The sequence below is a fragment of the Danio aesculapii genome, chromosome 17 (genome assembly GCF_903798145.1).
Source record: "Danio aesculapii chromosome 17, fDanAes4.1, whole genome shotgun sequence".
Taxonomy (NCBI): Eukaryota; Metazoa; Chordata; class Actinopteri; order Cypriniformes; family Danionidae; genus Danio; species Danio aesculapii.
In genome coordinates, this window is record NC_079451.1 from 26,135,651 (window position 1) to 26,154,405 (window position 18,755).

Consider the following 18,755-nt stretch of genomic DNA (forward strand, 5'->3'; position numbering starts at 1 on the left):
ACAAGGCTTGTGTAAAAGAATGAACTGATTTCTGAGAATAAAACCAGATTAGGACAGAATAAAGTGAAACGTTATAGAGGCACCATTCAGCTGAACAGGGTTTGGCTTTTAGCCCAGAACTCCCCTCCCCTTTCTCAAATTTACTTGTTTTGGTTTCCCGTGAGTCTTGGACATAATTCACAGAAAAAAATCAATACGGAAAAGAGTGAAGTGAAAACTTTCCCCTTTTTCTTCCTGATACTCTCTAACCTAACGTTACCTCTCCATGTTTTGCAACCTACACTACGTGCACATTGTGTGTGTGTGTGTGTGTGCGCATTTATGTGTTATAGACATTTTATTTACAGCGTGAATAATTCAGAACTATTTATTTAACTTCAATTAATTTCTTACCAGTCATTAAATCGAAACTTGTAGTTCAGTTTATTTATTAAATAAAAAAACATTTATATGATGCAAGAGTAAGAAATTTAATTCAAAACATTGATTTAATTCATTCTTATACTCAGCAGCCAATTTTCAGTAATAAAAAAGAACAAAATGTTAAAATGTTTTAAAACAACCAGTGTATTTTGTGCAGTGACATCAATGCCACCTACACATGATCAGGCACGAGGAGGACAGTTAACTTTTAAGGCACATGCGCTTCAGTCCTTAGCCATTTAAACACATCCTCTATCCTGATCCGAATTAGCTGTTATGTCATATGCTGTGAAACTTTCCTGTCAGATCATTAAAGGACTTTATAAGGGTTATTCCATTCAAAAGTTAATATATAAATAACAAAAAGGTTAATAGAGAAAAACCCAGCCACCACTTTTTTTTGCTTTTTAAAAAAATAATAATAATAATTTTATCAGTGGTCTGTTTATTAGGCCATTTTTTAAATAAAAGGTTAAAGACAGGATATACTACAGGAAATACAACGGAAGTAACACTGTGAGATTTTTTTTGTGGCAATTTTCTGTTGCTTCCTTTAACCCTAACCCTAAAGAGAACACAATGCAATGCATGTATCAAAATACAAATATAGCGCCTTGTAAATCAACGTTCCATCTCTTATGTTTTTGCTTGCATTTTTTTTCCTCTTAAACTGATTTTTCATTTCATGCAGTATTTCATTAATAAATCAACACGCACGTCTTTAGTTTACATCACATTGCAGGACAAAGGATTTCAAGTAAACTACCTGTAAATGTAAAAAGTCTCTATTTTCTTTTTAGGTGTCTCTTTAGTGTTTATCCATGACTCTGCCATATGCTGATGGAACAGAAGGTCCTCAATAAGTCCCCCATGGTGTCCAGACTGCCAAAATTTGGTGCCCGTCCTGTCAGTGGTACCCCATCATCCCTTCCCAATGGTACAGCCCAGGCTGTGGTCACACAAGAGGGTAAGAATCCCCCTGTCAGGCCAAATGGAGTAGTCAGAGCCTCCTCCTTTTCCATGAAATGGAAAAAGGAAAATGGTGGCTCATTGGACACTTTAAACCCACTCGAAGGCACAATACTAGAAGAGAAGAAAGAACCTAGGTCTCTACAGTCTCCAGGAAGTAAGGAGTTAAAAAGCCCTTCTACTCCTGCATTTAAAGTGCGCAGGTCAGCCTCGTCATTATCCAGTGGAAGCCCCAAACCTGTACCCAAATCCTCTAAATCCATCCAAAGTCCTAAACCAAAGCCCAAACACTCTCAGATCTTGACAACCTCTAAAAGTCAGGACATATCCCAACAAAAGCCAACTCAAAATGGAACTGCATCTCTGGGGTCTTCACCAGGGCAAGCCATCTCTTCAGGGCTCCAGCGACCGAGGACAAACTCTAGCTCTTCGCGAAGCACCTCTAGCTTATCCCAATCCAACGACAGCCTCTCAAAACATTCGGTCGTGCCTGACCACATGGTGCGCTCTCAGAGCTTCACCCACTTTAAACAATTACCATCGCCAACATCTGCTCCCATGACGCGCTCCTTCTCCTTCAACAAGGCTGTGGAGCTAGCCAAGCCACTAGCTAATACCCAGCTGCGTCCTCCACGAACACTTGGACTCAAATCTCCACTGATCCTCAGCAAGGGCCGACCAATGCTTGGTTTGGGGGCACTGGGATTTGGAAAGGGCTTAACAGACAGACTACCTGCTGGGACTCCCTCTTCAGACAGCTTAACGCCGCCTAATTCCACAAAAAGGCAGCTTTTACCTAACTCTGTGCTGACAAAACCCTCGTTACAAGCCTACAGGCTAAGTCGACCAATTGCTGCCAAACCGCAGTGCCCTCCAGTGGTTAGGAGAAGCCCTGTGGAAAGTGACATTATAACTCCTCCGCTCACACCAGAGCAGCTCCACCGTGCCACAAAAAACGTAAGTGTCCGACTCTGAGTATTTACTATGAGTAATCTGTGAAAATACTACTGCTACAACTAATTGTGCTGGTATAATGCCAAACTGCATCCGAGGCTGTCTCTCTGCAATGTTTATATTGATACCAAACTTTAGGTTCATTATTGTCACCGAACACTGACCACAAAACATAAAATTTGTAACTCTGCCACCTATTGGTCAAGCTATAAATCAATAAATCCTTCATATATGTTAATTGTTTTCATGATTATCTGATATTTTAAGTGAAACATAAAATATGTATTCAAAAACTCAGAGATGTCAAAAACTTAGAGATGTCAAAAGTATCGATTTTGGTACAAATTGATACTGACATTTCCTGCTAACAATTGAGCACAGACATCCTCATCCAAGATTAAGTTTGCGCTTTGTGAACAGTGGTAAAGCGATGACCTATAGAGTCAATCAGTCTATCTGTTTATCCGTTGAGCTTGTGAACACAGTTGCCAATCAGCAGTGTTTAAGAACATGCTCAACAGTGCTAAAATGTTAGCAGAAATAGACTTTCAGTATTGATTGGTACCAAAGTTGATTTACAACCCTACTACTATTACTACTACTTCTACTACTAGTTACAACCTTACTACTACTACGTTACAACCCTACTACTACTACTACTTCTATTATGTTACAACCCTACTACTACTACTAATAATAAAAATAATAACAATACTATTAGTTACAACTCTACTACTACTACTACTACTACGTTACAACCCTACTACTACTACTACTACTAATAATAATACTACAATTAGTTAAAACACTACTACTACTACTACTACTCTTAATACTACTACAAGTTACAACCCTATTATTACTACTACTACTACTACTACTACTAATAATAATAAACATAATTATACTAGTTCTACTACTACTAGTTACAACCCTACTTCTACTACTACAACTACTAGTTACAACCCTACTAATACTACTACTTCTACGAGTTACAACCCTATTAATACTACTACTAGTTACAACCCTACTACTACTACTACTACTACTACTACTACTACTAATAATACTAGTACTACTACTTCTACTAGTTACAACCCTACTTCTACTACTACAACTACTAGTTACAACCCTACTAATACTACTACTTCTACGAGTTACAACCCTATTAATACTACTACTAGTTAGAACCCTACTACTACTACTACTACTACTACTACTAATAATACTAGTACTACTACTTCTAGTTACAACCCTACTTCTACTACTACAACTACTAGTTACAACCCTACTAATACTACTACTTCTACGAGTTACAATCCTATTACTACTACTACTACTATTAATTACAACCCTACTACTACTACTTTAAGAACATGCTCAAAAGTGTTAATATGTTAGCAGGAAATTGAATTAAATGCATTTCAGTATCGATTGGTACCAAAGTTAAAACTTTTTATAACCTTACTACTACTACTACTACTACCACTAGTTACAACCCTACTACTGCTACTACTACTACTACTACTACTAATAATAATAATAATACTAAGACTACTACTACTAGTTACAACCCTATTACTACTACTGCTAATACAACTACTAATACTACCACTACTAGTCACAACCCTACTACCACTACTACTACTAGTTACAACCCTACTACTACTACTTACAACCCCACTACTATTATTACTACTACTACTACTACTACTACCACTAATAATAATAATAATACTATTAGTTACAACCTTACTACTACTACTACTACTACTACTATTAGTTACAACCCTATTTCTACTACTACTACTACTAACACTACTACTAGTTACAACCCTATTATTACTACTACTACTAATACTACTACTAGTTGCAATCCTACTGCTACTACTACTTCTACTACTACTACTACTACTACTACTATTAATACTACTACTGCTATTAATAATACTACTAGTTACTACTACTATTATTATTATAATTATTAATACTACTACAACTAATGCTACTACTACTACTACTACTACTAACAAATTAAAATAATAATTTTAAAGATGTATGTAACATACAAATATTATTGTCTTCATAAAGTCCATTTTGTTATTGTTTAATCTTTTAGTTATTGTTGCAGATAATTATATTAAAAATAAAATTCTGTGTTGTGAGTACTTGTTCTAATCATAATAATATTTGCATAGCTATAATAACAATGCTGAATTTTAAACATGACTGAACTGCAGTTAAATTAATAACAACATAATGTTTTCCTCTATTTTGTGTTTGTGAAAAGGTTTCAGCTTTTACTGATTCCCCAGAGGAGCCTGTTACAGAGCTGAGCCTGAATGGGACCCTTCACTACACTGGGGAGGGAGCTGAGGACATGTCTCTCTCCTCTGCATCATCTCTGGAGAGAAATGACACCAGTGAGGAGTTCCTAGATGACTTTGAAAACCTAGGGGACCAGTCGCAAAATGGTCTCCTGCAGAACAAAAATCCTGTGGCCACAGCCACCCGGATACGCATGCAGAGCTTCTTGAATGAGACCATGGACTGGGCTGGGATTGGGCTGGCAGGTATAGCCAACATAGCTTTTATTTCTGCCATTTAAAAGTCAATCAGTTCAATATCTTGTAAACATTAAAATCTTGAGTAAAGCATGGCAGAAAAGGGTCTGATACTTTATTATTGATATTCCTGCTTTTAATGGCCCATTTGAGATGTAGTGGCTGATAACTCTTGTTGTGGTAAGCATGTCGATCTGCTGTGTCAATTATTTTTTTTTTTTAAGGTGGTAAGGCAGATATGCAGAGTGCTCCACTACGTGGTCCACCGCTCATGTCCCCTGAAGTGGACCGCCATGCGGTCTCTTCTCTGGAGCTCTCACCCTCTAACAGCTCTGGAGGGACATACATGTGGGATGAGGAGGGCATGGAGCCACTGGGACACAACACACACATGCACCACTGCAGCAGTTTTGAGTCAGACCTCAACAGCGTCGTGAGTACACACATACATCCAAAAATAAGATTGCAGAGTGTCGAGGTTATGTGCAACAAAATAAAGAGCAGTACTTACTGACATGAGATGCATTGGTCTGAAAGCTTCAAAGTACAGTGAGCATTAAAAAAAAAAAAAAAAAAGAAATGATATAGTGAATCTGGAAAGACTGTAACAGTTGAAATTATAAATGATACTAATAATTAACAATAATACTTATGATAATGTCAACTTAGTGCTGCTACTTCTAAACTATTACTAACTATAATTAGTAGCTAACTTAAAGGTGCAGTTTGTAAGTTCAACCACTGGGTGTCAAACCTGTTATCACATTCCTGGATCAAAACAAACGCAAGCACAGGTTGCCAGATTGAGGACCAAAAGGAGCGAGTCGATTTTAATCGAGGCTGATTTAAATCTGTTCTATATAAAAGCAACGCCACTCGATAGAAGGAATATTTTCCATATTAAAAGGAGTTTTTATTCTGACCAACTCCTCGAATTGATATGTTAGAAATGGCTTCTATTTCTCACAGGTGAATAACAGGATAAATGACAATGATCACCTCAGGTACACCTCATGTGTTTTATTCAGTGTTAAATGCTAATAATGTGAGTTTATATGCCATTTTTTATGCCATACTACTGAAGGCAGCTGCAGACAGTTCACTTCAGATCTTGAAAGTAATATAAACCGTTTGAAATTGAACTTCAAAACTGTAAAACAATGCAAACCAACACATACTGTATCAGTGATTCAGCATCTACATTAAATAATGTTAAAGTTATTGAAAATAAATATAAAATATATAAAAATGTTATTAATTAGATTATAAACCTTACCATTTTGTGAGTGAGTGCATATTCTGTGCTTCTGAATTGCTATATTTAAATTGCTGTCGTGTTTTGTCTGGTGGAAACAGCCAAATTGCTTATCACTGCAAATCTCGCCATGTAGCGTGTTGTTAGGACACGGGGTTGCAATGTAACTTGATCACCTAATGTTTATGTTTGTAATATTTATATCATTTGCTAATTAATAACCTCATCTGGAATCTGCGTCTCATTTCGGAGTCTGTTACTGTCCACCAGAGGTTGCGTTTTGGTCACGGACGCATGCTTTAAAAGTCTTTCTGAATGCATGAATGAATGAATAAAATAAGCGGGTTTCCAACCAGGCAACCTGGGCTGCTGAAATATAATTGGCTAAACTGGGATTGGGGGGGTTTAAAGAACCAAAACAAAGACACAAAATAAACAAGAATGTTCACATGGCATGTTTCTTAAATATGTGCAAACATATTATGGTATTTTTATGCTTTAGAAGAGTCTAAAACTTGCATACAGCACCTTTAAATTGTTGCTGATTTAAAATAAGTTTTATTTGCCAAAAACATTAATAATAATAGAAACATCAGCAATATTTTTTGTCTACTTTATTGGTATTATTATAATTATTATTTGCATTCAAAAAAGGATGTTACAGAGCTACAGATATTATAAAATTAAATTGACTACTACTACAAATAATAGTTAATAATAATATCTGCAACATTTTTTTTTTTTTGCTTGCCAATAATAATAATAATTTTTGGTGGATTTGGGCAAGCTACTTTTCCACTATTAGATCCGATCTCTAACCACACCAAAACTATTTCTACTTCATACATGCAGCTGTATTGTACATTTGCTAAGATTATAGTTTTTAAAAGTCCCAGATAATTCAGTTTGCTGGTTTCTTTGTGTGCCTGTGTGTGTCACGATCTCTCTGTCCTAATCCTGCTAATTATCTTCTTGCTAATTAAGGATTAGCCTCTGTTGCTGTTACTCGTGACTCTGCAGGAGTCATGTTTCTAGGTCCTGGCGTTCTGAAAACAGCTCCTCTTCTGTCTCAGCTATTTCCAAAGTTCCTGATCGACAAACAACCCTACTTAACATTCCAGTGTTTGATCCAGGCTGTGATGTTTTTACGCAGTGATTCATGATGTCTAATCACCAAGAGGATTTCAAACAGTAATAATCAGATTTGAAATACCAGTGTTCCTTTGTAGCAGACACACAAATGTACCCACACACACGCTAACTTGACATTGACTTCAGATATTATGTAACTTCAGCATGTATATGTTTGAGCATGGCTGAGTCATTGTTGTCATACAGAACTGGGTTGTTCCTCTGAGGGAGTTGAATGGAATTTTATGTTATGTGTAGTTTATGTAATTTGCTGTGGTTTAGATTGAGCTTGGCTTTGAGTGACATCTGGTGGTGCACTGTTGGTACTGCAGACATTTTGCATTGGTGGTTTCACTATAGTTGAAAAAATGTTTCATCAAGTTATTGCTTATACTTGAGCTTTGCTCAAACCTATTTTCTAAAGTAGTAAATTACCTTGTGCACCTTTTCTGGATTTGAAATAGACTGTGTCCACAGGTCATGGAATTTCTGGGATGTTACAGAATTGAAAAAAGCTCTATTCTAGACATCGAAAGACAAGGAGTTACGTTTTGTTACGTTACGTCATGTAATGTCAGCAGGCATGGGCCGGTATAGAATTCTGACAGTATGATAACCTTGGATAAAAATATCACACTTTGACAGTATTGTAAGTGTACTGCCCTAAAATACGTTCTTTTAAAATGTCTGCCTGGGTAAAAAACTAAAACTTTTTCCCCTTTGAACACAATATATTTTATTTTGAGAAACATGTCAGGCTAAATAATTCAAATAAATCTTTGAATTCCTTAAATCTTCATTAGTTTCAAAAACACAGATTTCTTTACAATTTAAAACCGAATCTTTCTATATATTTTCTGCTGGAGACACTGTTGTCCTAAAAAACTAAAACAAAACGTTATAAAAAATCGCACACATACCGTAGGAACTGTATAACAGAAAATTTTGCCGGTTTTAAACCTTGACTTTCCCAAACCACGGTATACCTTGAAAAAGGTTATCGTCCCATGTCTAAATATCAGGGATGTCACTTTAAATTTTAGTTTTCATTTATCAAATAAAAATGTTCTTTACCATGTTTGTTTTTATATTACACTGTTTTCTTGCCTTCTTGGGATAATGTAAATCTTAAGAGCTGGGTTTTTAAAAAGCAGTGAGAAAAGCTAAATGTAAAATTTGTAAAACAACTACTTATTGAGCTATCAAATATGGGAGAAGCACTTCATAGCCACAGCCAACAAAAAAATGTAATCTGAGATTTTAAAATCTGAGCTAAATTACCCATTGTTGTTCTTCACATGGTGTCTATTGAAGTCTTGCGAAATGATATTCATGATATTATTTTAACATATTATTTCAATGTTATATTATTAATGTATAAGGACAACATCAGCCTGTTTTTCCATTCATTAGATGTCATGGAAATTCAGTTTTTTAGTCAGAAAATGCCAGGGAATTTGACATTTGGTTTAAAGTGGGAACACTAAAGTGATTTTGTTATATTCCTCTTAATGACCAGAGTGCCTGAAACGTGCAAGGTGTTTGAGTGATTAACCCTACCCTGTATTCCTCCCGTCTAGATCCCTGTTCCTTGCCTATCTTTAACGTAAGACTCTTGTGGTCTCGTGGATACTGAAATGGAGACTGAGCTTTATTTAGATCTCATCTGATCTTACCTTCAGCCAGTGATGTAATGCCAATCTGTGGCTTGAATTATTTATGCAACGGGAACTAATTTGAAAGTCTTTGCTAAAATGTTACAGTTTTGGTCTGAATACATTTTAATGCATTATTATATGGAATTTAGTTATCTTCGGTTTAGTATACAATGCAAATTTCAAAATGAAATCAAAAGGTTACACATAGATAGGATTAAAATCTTAAAATTTACTATTAATTTATATGTTTTAAATATACTATTACTATTATTATTTTTGTTACCCATTTTCACTGACAGAGATTTCTTTGCCAGCATCAAGCTGGGTGTGGAATCCTTAAATCCTTCATTTTAATCTGCTGTTTTTGTGTATTTTTGTGATAGGTCGGTGGTTCTAATTACTAAAAAATCTATATTATAAAAAATAAAATGTATGATTAAATGAGGAAAAACAAATATGGTTTGCGTTTAAGTCCACAAGGGGGCACTATGGATTTAGGAAACACAGTAAATGTTTTTGGTATGACTGTATCTGGTTTTCTCTTATTTATTGTATACTAGTGGGTTTAATCTCCCATATTACTTCTACAAAGTGCATCTCCTGTTAGACTTAGGAGCTGTTTGTTCTAAATATAGTCTGTCTTGCAGGAGGCATTTACTGGCCAATTCATTAGCTGCTAAATGATGGAGGTGCATAAGCCTTTGTTTTCAATGCAGTAAATGATTCTGAGACGGGCTTTTATCAGCTGCTGCTTCAGTATTAATTAGCTGAGAGCTATAAAGCATTGTTTAAGCTTTGTTGTTTGCTGACATTAGTTATACTGTAAACAGGATTTGAATAATTTTAGCTTCAATATTTAAGCTGCCTAATCAGCTTTTAATTCATTTTGACTGCTTTATTGATACTTTCTTATTTCGCTAAATCTCTTTGTGATTCCTAATGACTTTTGAGAGTTGTTTCACACATGTGCACAACGCACACCTTCACTGATGCTAGTGAGGCTCTGCCTAGTATGTGAAATTGAATCTAATGCACACATTCAGGGTGACAGGAGCAACAACTGAAAGATGAGAAACTTTTACTCTGATAAGTGTCTTGTTATGTTTGTATTTTTATAGATGGTGGTGGAGTTCATGATATTAACATATGCTAGATGTATCTGTTATGATTCAGACTAAACCGATAAATAACTATGATATTGAAATAACTAAGCTAACTAATATGTTTTCAAATTTAGAAATAGGTTTAATGTTTGTTTCATCATATTAATGTTACTGAATTTTCTGTCCTAGAATGTCAGATGCCGCTAACTGTAGTGTGTGTGTTGGGATTCGAGATGTAAGCCATAATTTATATTTAATTAAAAATTAAACCGATTTATTAAACAACATATAAACAACAGTTCTTAATATTTAACCATAAATTATTGTTAATGATTAGCAACAGTAATTCATTCTACATATGGAATGTGCTTAGATCAAAGTTTCATGAAAGCTGAGCTATTTGATACAACACTATTAATATTTTATTATTGTTAGTCTGTCTTATCATGCACAAAGGCATCTACACTCTGAAATCTATTTGTGTGGCAGAAACTTTTTTTTATCCATACAGTATGTAATGTTTTCATGATAGTATAATTAAGAACAAATAAATCAAGTAATTGTAAACTGACCATTTTCACATTTTGAATCCTTGTTTAAGTTTTTAATATTAAAATTTTGCACATACGTACATTTTATAAAGCTATTATTGTTCTTACGTCATCGTTGCATTAAATTACAAAAACAAATAACACTTTCTAATGCAGTTATGGCTGGGACAGTAGGCGTGGGCCGGTATAAGATTCTGACGGTATGATAACCTTAGATAAAAATATCACGTATTGTGATTACTGCTCTATAATATATTCTTTTTAAATGTCTGGGTAAAACTTTTTTCCCCTTTGAACACAATACATTTTATTTTGAGAAACATTTAAAGTATTTTGGAGCAGTAAACATGTCTGGCTAAATAATTTAAATGACTCTTTGACTTCTGCTGTCTTCATTAGTTTCAAAAACACAGATGTCTTTTACAATTTAGTCTTTGGATATCTTTTATGTCGGAGATACTGTTGTCCTAAAAAACAACAATAAAAAGTAAAAAAAAAATAAATAAATAAAAATTCTACCATATACCTTAGCGATGGTATTACAGAAAATTTTGGTGGTTTTAAAATCTTGACTTTTCCAAACCATGGTATACCTTGAAAACCGTTATCATCCCATGCCTATGGGACAGTAAATTGAATTTTATTCTTTCTTCTGACTGTCGTTATTAGAAAACACTACAGTGTTTTTCTTTTGCTACTGTATTTGAGCAAATTGGAATGCAAAACTGTTTTATTTGTGGTACTCTCCCAGTCACTGCTCTGCAAGTTTACCCAACTTAGATGACTTCCGCTGCTGAGAAACTTGGAAATGTGAAAAGAATACATTAAAATGGACGGGCATTGGCACCGGGGATGCGTGGGACCTTTTTTTTCAACAATCTCTATAACCCCTTTCTGAAATTTTAGGAGAGCAAGCAGAAAGTTTTAAGGAAATTAAAATAGACTTGCAAGATAATTATTTACATTTTTCCCCATTTCAGCTGTATTACTGACAGATGCTTTTCTTATTAAATAGACCTACAGAAATGACAACATGCCATTTTATTTTAAGGATATCTCTGGCTCCAGACTAATATTTCATACTAGTGACTCTGAGTTCTAGAGCTGGTGGCAGCAGCACCTGATTTGGTAGTGCTATCCATATAATATTAATAACATAACTTTTTACTGAGAAATTCTTATATGACAGTAGCTTGAGCTGAGAATAACTGGAGCATGAGTTGGGATCCAGAGTGTGGTCATGATATGCAACTGGTCAGTGTTGTGAAATGCACTTACTCTTTTCTTTTGAGCTGAACTACTATAATAAATGGTCAGTGTTGTGATCTGTTTATCCCACTTTTGGTGCATTTGCCATTTAAAAATTATTATATGGAAGTGAATGGCAATGCCGTTAGACAGGCAAATTGGCACAACTGTCATTCTATATGCAGTTCAAAGCAGCAGTGTGAAACAGTGAACCTAAATTTCCATACACAACCAAATGGTCACTTCAAGAATCACAATACTAGTGAATGATGTGATCTTATCGCTAGCACACATTATCAATTTATCATCTAATTGATAAATATAGAGGCATTATTTTCTTCATCCAATCTGTGTTTAAATGATCAAACCGTATTTCTGAAACATATTTTTTGTGACATATCAAGTCACTTTTGACTAATTCAGTGCTTGAAAAAGAATATAAATTTCTTTGCAGTTAATTAAAAAAAAACATAACATTCTAAAAATGCTGGGTTGTTTCAAAATTGGTTCAAGTTTGGACAAACCAATCTTAAGGGGTAAATATTTATGTAAAATTTTATCTAACAGTTGAGCTTGTCCATGCTAAACTAAAAAGTTTATTTATATAAACTTAATTTATATTAGTTTTTGAGTTAACTTTTTTAGGTCCATGCATATTGACCTTTCGTCTTCATGGCCATTAAAAATTTCCTGTACAATATATAACTTCAGCATTGATACCGCAATGTGATCATTCACAATATTCATATCGTGAGTATAGGCAATGTTGAGTTTGGATTATAATTGATCATTTCATAAGTGTTTTTGAGGCCTGTGACTGTGAGGATTTTAAAAGCATTCAGGCTTTTAAATATTTAAAACCATTTGAAACTGTGGCATTTGTTACTTTGACAAATTAAAACAATACATTTTATTGAATTGTTTCTAAATCAAAAACTATGCAGTATTATTAAACATTTGATTATTTAATTACGGTATATCTTAATACAGTTCAATAAAACAGTTTATTTAATTTCTTTTCATTTCTCTTTGTATTTTTTCTTTATTGATTTTATCTTTGTTTATTTTCTTATATGTTTTGCATATGCAATGTGCATGTGAAATTTTATTCATATTGCAATATATATATCAGAATAAAAAAATATCACAATTTTTCCAATATTGTGCAGCCCTAATTCAGAGTATATCCAGGTGTCCAAGTAATTTAGCTTTGGATGTAGCTTTGGAATTCAAATGCATTCCTTTTGATTACCCACTCAAATATGATGTTTCACTCCGGGGCGGCGCTCAGATTGTGTGAAATGTGATCAGGATTCTGGGCTTGTCCGATAGGACCTTTTTTAAATGTTATCTGAGGTTCGGTCGGTACCGGTCCAGCTCTAAAGAGACCTTTAATCTGATCTTCCTGGTTGATTCGTGCTGGCCTGTGTGAAACGGGTTGCGTTATTCCGGCTCTTTCAGCGCAGGAGGAGAGAGCTGATGGGGCTTGGGCTGCGTGTCTAAGCTGCCGCCCGGCGCAGTGAAATGTCATTTCCTCTGAAGCAACCTGCCGTGACTAAGCTCCTTTATACATAGAGAGAGTCAGAGAGAGAGCAACCTGAGAGACTGTGTGTGTCGGTGAAGTGTATGAACTCTTGCTGCTTTCAATACACTTTTTGTGCACTTGTAAGTCGGTAGGGTGTGTGTGTGCGTATTGATGTCCAGGAGCAGGGCCTGTCTCTGTTTAAGCACATATTCATATGATGGATGGGATTTGAGAGTGTGCTGTCAGCTTGGATGACTCGAAGAGATGTTTTTGTTCTGTGAATGTATCGCAGTTACATGATTGATAATGTTTTCTAAAGTTTGCTGAGAGCTTATTCATACTCTTTCCACAGCTGCCTGCTGTATATGAAATATGGACCATTATGCAGAAAACTTTCTCAACGTACTGTATTTGCACAAAAGTCACTATTTGGAAAAGTCCATGCATTTAATTTAGCTTGAAGGGATGGTTCAGCCAGAAATGAAAATTCTGTCATCATTTACTCCACACTCTTTTTTTCTGTAAGGGGCCTTATTTGAAGAATATCCCAGGGTTTGCTTTTCAGTAATGAACATGAATGATGATCTGGACTATTAAGGACTTAAATGACAAAATTATTGTCCATATGATTCATGTTAGGGCTATAATTAAAAGAGCTACAACAATATAAGGTTATAAATTTAGTGTTAATAACTATATACAATTTGTAATACCTATTAAAAAGCAGACCAGTTGACCACGCTTGAATTTAATTATCTGGTTTTAATTTATTTTTCAATTTATGTTTCCTGCCTACCCCTTTCTAGTTTAATTTTTTTTTTGTCAAATACATTTTTATAATAACTTGTTTAGATTAATAGTGTCATGACAATTTAATGACATTCTATTAATTTATTTAAAGTGATCACTACTCTACAAGTTGAATTTCAGTTGTATTCCTTTTTAAATGTACACAGATGAAAATTCTAAAAATAAAGTTAATGTTGTTATTATTCATTTTAGATTTATTACAGAAAAATGTATTTTTGAGATTTTTTTTTTTTTTTCAAATAATCAATTTTTATTGTTTTATTAATTATTTCTATGTAATATTCTGCACACTGCCATTCAAAAGTTAAGGGTCTGTTAGTTTTCGAATGAAGCCTCTTAGGATTACCAAGGTTGACTTTATTTGATTAGAAATGCAGGTAAAGCATACTATTCAAGCAACTGTTTTTCAGTTTAACAGTACAACTTATTTTTGTTGATTTTTCAGCAGTTATTAATTCAGTCTTCAGTTTTAACATTGTGTCGGTGATAATAATATTCTATTGAAAAATTAAGTAATGGTCCATCACTGTGCTGGCAAGAAAGAAGTTCCAGGTTTAAGCTAAAGTAGGAATGACCCGTTTAACTGAAGGTTGACTGAGATTCATTAGCAGTAAGACACTTAACCCTGCATTGATTTATAGATGTCTCTGCAATTAGGGCAGCTTTAATTTGTTAAATGCCAAGTAACTAAATAAATTAAAAAAAACAATTGTTTTCTAGATGTTCTACTTTTAGAAGAGTAAGTTCAATTTCGAGAAATTTGTCAAGTGCTTCTTGTGTACACAAATCATAAAATAACTATAGTTTAATTATAATTAAAAAAATGGTAAATGATGTATTAAAGCTAATATCACTTCTGTTGGCTGCAGGTCTGTAATGCTTTTTTCAAGTTTTACTCCCATCCTTAAAATCAATTCAAAGTGGTTCTTCAGAACGAATCTTAAGATGAGTCACATTAGAGCAATTTCTTTGCTTGCTACAAATCAAGGCTAAGCCGTGAGGCCTTGTTTTATGGTATTTCTTACCAATACTTAAGCGCATAAAAATGTGGAGAACATCTTTCTTCAAAGAGCTTATTTTCTTTTGAACTCCTGGTGCCAGACTCAATGTGTAGAATCACTTTAAAATGCATTAAAAAGCACCCTAATAGCTGATAACTGCCCCTTTGCGTGTCTGCCACACAGCTTGAAACGTCCTTTCATTTTCTTTCTGAGGACAAATTGAGGTTTTGTTGCGGTGTATTGATTTTCACCTTGGCGTGCTTTTGCATTTTCAAATAATCAGACGCTCCTCGTGTACGACGCAAAACAATATTTTGTTTTCTATTCATGTATCTACAAGTGACTGTGCATCCTTTTTTACTCTTGTATGACCATCTTAACATGAACTTAGGAGTTATACTGTTTTTTTTTTTTAATCATTATTTCATTGCCTCTCCCTCACTGGCTGTTTCTTGTGCACAGGACATTCTGAACAACCTGGATAATACTGGCCCATGTGACCTGGAAGATGATGACCTCATGCTTGATGTAGATCTGCCAGAAGATGCAGCATTACTCAATGGTTAGTAAACGCACACACACATGCACACAATAATGTGCTTTACTGATATTTTTATTCTGTGCAAACCGTTCTATCCTATCTTTTAACTAAACACAACACACTTTGAAGACGTCTGACAATTTCTGAGTACACTGCTTAGTATGTAAGGTATTTGTTTTATTCTGTTGTTATATGTAACTTTTTTAACAGAGTAAATCCAAATCCAGCTCTAGATGTTTTTAGAAAAGAAATGACTCTGAACAAGAAATTTGACAAAACCTTGATAACCACATTACTTGAATAGAATTTTTCATAAAATCAGCATTATATTTACCTTTGGCCTGTTAAATCATACTTTGCTGATCAGTTTGAATCCTTCTGTGGATTGTCTATTGCAAAATTTAAGTGGTAGACACTGCTTTGAATGTGATGGCCAAGTCATAGTTTGCTGCCATTCATCTGAGAAGAAGTGCATGTATAGTAGTATAATTATCCAAAGTAGAAATCTGTTAATAATGTCAAAAAATAGTTTTAGATAGTGAAAAATGTTGCATTGGAGGACGTTGCTGAGGTCACAGTCATGTTAGCTGGCAAATACAATCATAATAAAACGAATGCTTTCATTGAGCAAGGACAAGTGAATTTTAAAGTGACATGCTTAATGTGACAAATATTACTATTTTTTAAAATGCATTAAAATAGGAAGGAGTTATTTTAAATTAATAATATTTCAGGATATTTCTGTATTTTGAATCTATTTAAAATGCAAGCATGAAGTGCTGAAGACTTTCAACAACATTAAGCCTAAACTTTTGAAGTAAACAAATTCTTGTATATTACAACCAGTAAGTGCCAAACATACTAAACTTATTCCTGTTTTCTCTCAGTCGGAGAGCGTGTGTGCTTAGAAATTGTAAGTGGAGTCACAGGGTGTTTACGGGTTCTGCAGATTCTAAACTCTGGTACACGTAGACCAATTCCACCCCTGGAAATAGCCAAACAAAAGAATTCAGATGACATTCAAATGAATAAGTGCATCCTCTGTAAATAAGAATGACACACACAAGCCCTTCCTGTTTGGGACCGTCCAGTCTGATGCCATTTCTTTTGGGCATCTGTTTTTCCTTGTGTTTTTGTCTTTGTCATGTTTATATTCAGTATTTTGACCTATGCCATCAGCAGGAATCAGTCAGTTTCACACCGCATGTGTGTGGTATGTGTGTGTGTTGTATTTATAGCCATGGGCATTATGCCCTGCAGTCATGTGAGAGGGGTTGCAGAGCCAGAGGAGGGAATAGATGACTTCAGACCTCCTCCCCCTTTCCTCTGTCTTCCTCCCTCCTTCATTCCTTCCATGGTAGATCTGTCGGTTTGGCTGGCAGGAAGGCCTGCTGTTTTGACGCTGTTCCTCGTGACTAGAGAGGAGACCTTGCCTGCAGGCTATGCCGACCCGGCCGACAACATCGCCAGTTCCCCTTCTCTTCTGAAGGCCCCGTGGCTCTGGGATTTACAGCTGTGTGCGTCTCATCTGGTCAAAACTCCTAGGGAGTTCCCAGAATTTATACACACACCCACGTTCCAGCAGGGCGGAAAAGTTTGGATTTGCAGATGCTCGAGTGGCCAGTGAGAAAGTCTTAGGAACTTTGACACAACTTGTTAAAGTTTTCTACATACTTTTCACACAACTTTGGAATTTCAAACTTGGGGATTTTTTTTTCTTTTGGACTTGTCAGTCAAAACAGACCAGCCCTGCTCTTAGTTCTAAGGGTATTTGTATTCGTGTGAGGGAGTTTTTGGACTGTTTTTCAAGTCTGTTTTGAGGCTCTGGCGGTGAACCGGACAGCAAGGACAAGAGGAATGTAGCAGGTCTGTTTTGGAGCTTAGTTTTCTGTCTGTTCCACTTGCTGTCTTACTCTGTGCTTGCGAGAAGTGTGTAGAAAGATCGAGAGAGTGCTTGTGTGTGAGACGGCAAGATTTCGTATGCTTCAGTGTGTGTTTGTGAGTTTGCCCTGATATCTCGCCTCGGGCAGTGTGAGAGCTTTGTGTCGAAACTCTAAGAGCTCAGCATTTGGAAGGACGCTTCACAACCTCCCAGAGAAAGATGACCTTCTTTTTTTCACGAAGGAGTGCGTGTCTGTTTTCGAGCTTGTGTCTCGGAGACTAACTGAATGTGTAATACTGCGTTTGAAAGTGAGTGGGGTTGTGTGTTTGTTTATTTGTCATTGATTGAGCTTGACCCCTGTATGCAGAAGGAATGGCCCACTTCGAGCACTCTGAGAGGGGAGGCCGGCCGGCTCAATGGAGGAGGAGGCAGCAGAGGTGGAGCGGAGCAGATCATACTCATAATGACAACAGGTGAACAAGTCAGATTATACTTTTTTCTATTAAGCTGAAAATAAACAACATGACTTTAACCAAGTAGGGCATGCTCCTGGATTAACATCTACTGTATGTTCGTCCTACAATTATTCTGGAATTCCAATCAGAATTAAGGGATACGTTTACCGTTTATGTTAAGTTTAGGCTTAGAGTTTGGTTTATGCGCTTCTACATGTGTTATCCAACTATTATTCACCTCTGATTTTGGGAATATTTTACAATTAATGTTGAGTTTAGGGGTAGGGAATAGGTATGGATTATATTTTCCAACAAAAATGATGTTCCAGGATCAACATAGATGTTAATCCAGGATTGAATCAAACTTGGCAAAATTCTGACGTGCATTGGACTATAGGTAGTGGGTATTACATATCGAGCAGGGGTTTACATCAGTGGTTATGTTTATATCTATATCAAGCTGCTGAATTTACAATGATGAAGGGCAGAGAGTTGCTGAATAACTCTTTAGATTTTAGTTGCTGACTGGGCTTTCACTGCCTTTTTACACCTCCCTTTCTTGGTGTGTTCGATACTTTTTTTCTGTGTCTTTACACATTTATTATTTATTACACATAACTTAATTTGTAAATTAATTAGATTTGTTTTTCATATATGTATTTCTTTGATTGTTATCAACATCTGG

The 18,755-nt window shown here is 35.3% G+C and overlaps 1 protein-coding gene across 5 annotated transcripts in view; it reads left to right on the plus strand.

The window, feature by feature from the left end:
- The window catches only part of ccser2a (coiled-coil serine-rich protein 2a), a 60,785-nt gene that overhangs the window by 16,098 nt on the left and 25,932 nt on the right, over nucleotides 1-18,755 (plus strand). For 4 of the 5 annotated variants that reach the window (XM_056476454.1, XM_056476457.1, XM_056476456.1 and 1 more), the window contains exons 2-6: nucleotides 1,224-2,349; nucleotides 4,637-4,919; nucleotides 5,135-5,343; nucleotides 15,655-15,754; nucleotides 17,983-18,088. In XM_056476454.1, the coding sequence (XP_056332429.1) occupies nucleotides 1,258-2,349; nucleotides 4,637-4,919; nucleotides 5,135-5,343; nucleotides 15,655-15,754; nucleotides 17,983-18,088 (1,790 nt within the window). In that variant the 5' untranslated portion in view covers nucleotides 1,224-1,257. The remainder of the gene's footprint in view (nucleotides 1-1,223; nucleotides 2,350-4,636; nucleotides 4,920-5,134; nucleotides 5,344-15,654; nucleotides 15,755-17,982; nucleotides 18,089-18,755) is intronic. The other variant, XM_056476455.1, reaches the window with a different exon arrangement.